The 6,095-nt window shown below is 49.7% G+C and overlaps 1 protein-coding gene across 1 annotated transcript; it reads right to left on the reverse strand.

The window, feature by feature from the left end:
* Positions 1-1,681: 1,681 nt before the first annotated feature.
* atf3 (activating transcription factor 3) lies at positions 1,682-5,288 on the reverse strand. Its single transcript, XM_079255544.1, has 4 exons — positions 5,127-5,288; positions 4,458-4,722; positions 4,271-4,381; positions 1,682-4,181 (listed from the first exon to the last, which is right to left on the reverse strand). The coding sequence occupies exons 2-4, from the start codon at positions 4,692-4,694 to the stop codon at positions 3,942-3,944; spliced, it is 588 nt and encodes a 195-aa protein (XP_079111670.1). The 5' UTR covers positions 4,695-4,722; positions 5,127-5,288; the 3' UTR covers positions 1,682-3,941.
* Between the last annotated feature and the right edge of the window lie 807 nt (positions 5,289-6,095).

Below are 6,095 nucleotides of genomic sequence, written 5' to 3' on the forward strand. Positions count from 1 at the left end.
AAGGCCGTTCCCGTAATCCAGTCTACTGGTTTTACTGGGAGTCCTGTTAAAAGATAGTTCCAGTAATCCAGTCTACTGGTTTTACTGGGAGTCCTGTTAAAAGGCCGTTCCAGTAATCCAGTCTACTGGTATTACTGGGAGTCCTGTTAAAAGGCCGTTCCAGTAATCCAGTCTACTGGTTTTACTGGGAAGTCCTGTTAAAAGGCCGTTCCAGTGATCCAGTCTACTGGTTTTACTGGGAAGTCCTGTTAAAAGACCGTTCCAGTAATCCAGTCTACTGGTTTTACTGGGAAGTCCTGTTAAAAGACCGTTCCAGTAATCCAGTCTACTGGTTTTACTGGGAAGTCCTGTTAAACGGCCGTTCCAGTAATCCAGTCTACTGGTTTTACTGGGAGTCCTGTTAAACGGCCGTTCCAGTAATCCAGTCTACTGGTTTTACTGGGAGTCCTGTTAAAAGGCCGTTCCAGTAATCCAGTCTACTGGTTTTACTGGGAGTCCTGTTAAAAGGCCGTTCCAGTAATCCAGTCTACTGGTTTTACTGGGAGTCCTGTTAAAAGGCCGTTCCAGTAATCCAGTCTACTGGTTTTACTGGGAAGTCCTGTTAAAAGGCCGTTCCAGTAATCCAGTCTACTGGTTTTACTGGGAAGTCCTGTTAAAAGGCCGTTCCAGTAATCCAGTCTACTGGTTTTACTGGGAAGTCCTGTTAAAAGGCCGTTCCAGTAATCCAGTCTACTGGTTTTACTGGGAGTCCTGTTAAAAGGCCGTTCCAGTAATCCAGTCTACTGGTTTTACTGGGAGTCCTGTTAAAAGGCCGTTCCAGTAATCCAGTCAGCTGGAGATGAATGCATGGATGAGTTTCTGCTGATCTTTCTGGGAGACTAAACTTTTAATTTTGTTGATGTTTCTCAGTTGGTAAAAAGCTTCTTAGTGAAGCTTTTACACCAGTTACACCATTATAGAGCCCATCCCTGACTCAGGTCTAAAATTTCAGCTTTCCCAGACCAGAGTCAAATCAGACCTGGCTAAGGGATACCCATGTCCAAATTTCAGCTTCCAAAACCAAAGGGTATGGCAGGTGTCTCCACTGCAAAGCCATAGACCTAATTGACCATTGACCCCAAAGTAATTAAGGCCTTTGCTTCAGTCGATTAGGTGCCATCACCACCAAAATCACTATGGGAAATGAGCGTGACTTCCTGGGTCCCTGGAAGGTAATCGGCTTTGGACAAGAGATCCAAGCTGGTGGATTCTGGGATTTCCAAACCTTTTTACCCAGAAAGCCTATTAATTCTGATTGGCCAACAGACCTAGGGTGACAGGTGTCTCCAAGGTGGTCTCCAGATCGACTTTGTCCTGTCCAGAGATTCATAACAAAAAGTTGTCTGAGTTTTATGACTCAACCTGCATAAGTCCAGCAGGGAGATGGTCCAGTTTGTAAAGAAATGGTTGACATTTTCTGTTGACTGGTGCTTTCAGGCCTGCGAGCTGCTGAAGAAGAAGAACAGGAAACTGAGGAAAGAGGTAACAGTCTTTTATTGAAATGTGCAAATATAAAACCCCGAATTTGAAATGAACTGGTCGCTGCATACAGTCACGTACACATATGCATTGAGGCAAATGAGTGTCTGAACATCTGTCTAGCAGAGACAAATCTGACCCTCAGAGACCTGTTAGTCCGCCTTGTGGGGTTACCTCCTCTCCACTTATTATCCTAAACCAGAAGCACCTGATTGAAGTCATCAGCTGCATAAAGACACCTGTCCTCCCCATACATTCAGTACAACTCCAACTACTAACATAGCCAAGTCCAAAGAGTGGTCCAAAGACGCCAGAGACAACACTGTGGACCTTCACCAGGCTGGAAAGGGCTGTGGAGCGACTGTCAAGCAGCTTGTTGAAAAAAGATCCACTGTTGGAGCAATAATTAGAAAACAGAAGAAGCAAAACATGATTGTCAATCTCCCTCTGACTGGAGCTCCATGCAGGATCTCACATCGAGGGGTCTCAATGATCCTCAGAAAGGTGAGGAATCAGCCCAGAACTAACGTGAGGAGCTGGTCAATGACATGGCAAGAGATGGGACCACCATTTCCATGGTTGCACAACCTGCTGTGCATAGATGTGAACCAGACCTTCCTCCTGCTGGAAAGAAGACAAAATGTTTGCAGGATCGTCTCCATAGTAACAAAAACCCCTTCACAACCCGTGCCCAAACGAAGAACCCTCTCCAGTATGTAGATCTGCCGAATAGAAGCCACCAAGTAGCAGGTACCGGAACTGGCTCAGAGCTGGACCCACATTCTGGGACGTGTCATAGTGGGACAGAGAACCCGAGGTGAGAAGCATCCTGACAGCTTTTAGGGTTGCGAGGTGGAATTTTCTGCCATCAGTCAGATTAACTCTGGGGGGGCAAGAAGGCAAGAAGACTGGACAAGTGGCTGGAAACCAGTAGTTATTGGTGCCGGAAACCAGTAGTTATTGGTGCCGGAAACCAGTAGTTATTGGTGCCGGAAATCAGTAGTTATTGGTGCTGGAAACCAGTGGTTGGCGCTGCAGGAAACCAGTGGTTGTTGGTGCTGGAAACCAGTAGTTGGTGGTGCAGTGGTTGGTACTGCTGGAAACCAGTAGTTGTTGGTACTGCTGGAAACCAGTAGTTGTTGGTGCTGGAAACCAGTAGTTGGTGGTGCAGTGGTTGGTACTGCTGGAAACCAGTAGTTGTTGGTGCTGCTGGAAACCAGTAGTTGTTGGTGCTGCTGGAAACCAGTAGTTGTTGGTGCTGGAAACCAGTAGTTGGTGGTGCAGTGGTTGGTACTGCTGGAAACCAGTAGTTGGTGGTGCTGGAAACCAGTAGTTGGTGGTGCAGTGGTTGGTACTGCTGGAAACCAGTAGTTGGTGGTGCAGTGGTTGGTACTGCTGGAAACCAGTAGTTGGTGGTGCAGTGGTTGGTACTGCTGGAAACCAGTGGTTGGTGCCGCTAGAAATCAGTAGTTATTGGTGCTGGAAACCAGTGGTTGGTGCCGCTAGAAATCAGTAGTTATTGGTGCTGGAAACCAGTACACGACTCAGCTTCTTCTGGTTCTGGTTACTGCAGTTATACTGGCAGGTCTGCCTCTATGCTGGCTAACCCTCAGCACGTGTGTGTGTGTGTGTGTGTGTGTGTGTGTGTGTGTGTGAAGTCGGTGGTCCCAGGAACCCGATGGACTCTGGGGCCACCTGCTGGCAACATAGACACCAACATACATTTAGGGTTGGGAGGGGACAGCCGCCTTGGCCGTGGGGGGGGCTACAGCGGTGGCTCCTCCCCTCCTATTGAGGCCTCTCCCCCCGATTTTATCTGTAACTTAGACACTATTACATTTACACAAGCAGCACGCACACTGAACACACACACTTAACACACACATAACCAAGGGAACCAGGACTAAATGTGGGTCTGGTGAGTTTGGTGGTTCTGGGACTGAAGGCCGGAACCAGACAGGTTCAAGTTGCAGCAGCTTTATTCCTTCATGAGACAGAAAAACCAGTTCATCTTACTGGTAACAACCCAGTACAGGACTAGGGACCACGATGCTGCTTCTTTACAAAGTAAACAGCAAATATTTATTTCCTGCTCTTTTTTTTACATCCAGCAGCATGACTAACACACACACACACACACACACACACACACACACACGTAAAACAAACCAGTTAAACCAGCTTCCTTTCTACCAGTCCTGAGTGGTCAGTAGCAGCGGTTGCCGTGGCAACATCCAATCATACAGCAGTTATTCTATAAATAAACTTTGTTCTCCATAAAGCCTGACCAGTTCTACCAGTCCTGTCGGCGCCGGTCCAGAAGGAGGTCCTGTCGGCGCCGGTCCAGAAGGAGGTCCAGAACATGGCAGCCAGACTGTGGATCCGGTCCGGCCTGCGAGGACGCCCGGAGCATCTCTGCAGGATCATAGATGACACTGGACGGTGTCCAGAAGTCCCCCGCGGACGGGAAGGGCGTGCAGCTGGAGGCGGGTCTCCTGGACCTGCTGGAGGAAAAGGTTCTGCTCGTCTTCGGGGGTCTGGACCCGGACGATGCAGGTGGGCCGGTGCAGGTTTAGCATGTAGACCAGCTGCTGCTTCTGCTGCTTCAGATCCTGGATCTGGGACTTCAGCTCAGCGTTGACGCTCTCCAGCTTCTCCGACTCCTGAGGAGAGGAGCAGACCAGGAGGTGGTTTAGGGTTAGACCAGTCACATGAGGACCGGGTCCTGAACGGGTCATGGTCTAGAACCCACCTTCTGCAAGGACTCCGTCTTCTCCTTCTTCTTGTTGCGACACTTTGCAGCAGCGATTTTGTTCCTCTCCCTTCTCCTCCTCCTCCTCCTCTCGTCGTCCTCCGGCGGCGCCTGAAAGCAGAGCGGCGTTCCAGAACCATTCATCAGGACCACATGGAGAAAAAAAAAACGGACCGGGACACCGTACCTCTCCGGTACCACCCGCTGTCCTCTTTGAGCCTCGGTCCGACCCGGAGCTGCTGCCGTCAGAGCTGGGCTCGCCGTTCAGCCCGCTGGACCGCTGCGTGGACCGGATGGCGAGACGGAGCTCGTCAACGGGAGAGAAGTCCGCCAAGTCGTCCAGGGTCAGCGTCCCCAGCGGGGACGGAACCGCAGCAGAACCGCTGATGTCGGCCAGAGTCGGAGTGGAGTGCTGCAGCATCATCCTGGACTCCTGGGACTCGGACACGGACCTGGAGGACCCAGAAGACCTTCAGGTTTCTCGTTCGGAACATTTCAAAGTTTTTTGTTGATAAAATAAATTTCCAGGAAAATAAAAAGTTTCCAGGATGAAACCGGAGAGGAGGACTGGTGGTAGACCAGCAGGAACTGGTTTGTTCCCAGTTTCCCTTCATGGAGTTCAAAACAAAACAAGTAAATAAACGTGATGTTTCCAACAACAACAGGAATATTTATCTGTTTACATCTGTTCCGGGTGATGAAGGTATTATGGGATGTTCCTGACTGGAGCGGAACAATGTTTGTTTACTAGTAAACATAAAACGTAAACAAACGTTGGAATCAATAAACAAACCAAAACTTTCTGGTGTCAGAAGGACCGGGACGCGGCAGGACCCGAACCAGAACTCCCGCTTACCTGATATAGCCCAGACCAGAGAGCCAGGAACCGGACCAGGAGAGCCAGGAACCGGACCAGGAGAGCCAGGAACCGGACCAGAGAGTCAGGAACCGGACGAAGAGAGTCAGGAATTCCTGGTGTGTAGAAAACAGAATCCAACCACCGCTTCTTATCCCCCCACGCGCTGCTTTCAGTTTCTGCCGGCTGGGTTGCGTCACCCGCTTTTATAAGACCGGAGGGGGCGGGGCCACGTTGGTGTCGTCAGCAGAGCGAGCCTCTGGGTTGGGGGGTGGGGGTGGGATAAAGGTTGAAGAGGTGACATCATCCTATTTATACACTGTGATCCAGTGATGATGCAATCCCCCCCCCCCCGCTCCCACCCCCCCTCCTCCACACCTTCATCATTCATCCGTCTTCCTCTTCTCCACCCTCCTCTTCCTCACTCATACATCCGCAGCAACAATAAAACTTTCCAAAACTTCAATCAGAGCCAGGATCCGTCCCAAAGTCCTGGTGGTGATGATGAAGATGATGAAGGTTACAAGGATGATGATGTGATAGGGATGATGAAGATGAGCAGTTGTTGCATAAATATTAGGATTGTTTTGCTTCATGACTGGAAAATAGTTTCATTCAGATCCAGGTCTAAATTAAAACCCTCAGGTCCAGATTGTTCAGGTCCAGGTTGTTCAGGTCCACCTTGTTCAGGTCCAGGTTGTTCAGGTCCACCTTTTTCAGGTCCAGATTGTTCAGGTCCAGGTTGTTCAGGTCCAGATTGTTCAGGTCCAGGTTGTTCAGGTCCAGATTGTTCAGGTCCAGGTTGTTCAGGTCCAGATTGTTCAGGTCCAGGTTGTTCAGGTCTAGATTGTTCAGGTCCAGGTTGTTCAGGTCCAGGTTGTTCAGGTCCACCTTATTCAGGTTCAGGTTGTTCAGGTCCAGATTGTTCAGGTCCAGGTTGTTCAGGTCCAGGTTGTTCAGGTCCACCTT

This window comes from Telmatherina bonti (assembly GCF_933228915.1).
Source record: "Telmatherina bonti genome assembly, chromosome: 16".
Lineage (NCBI taxonomy): Eukaryota > Metazoa > Chordata > Actinopteri > Atheriniformes > Telmatherinidae > Telmatherina > Telmatherina bonti.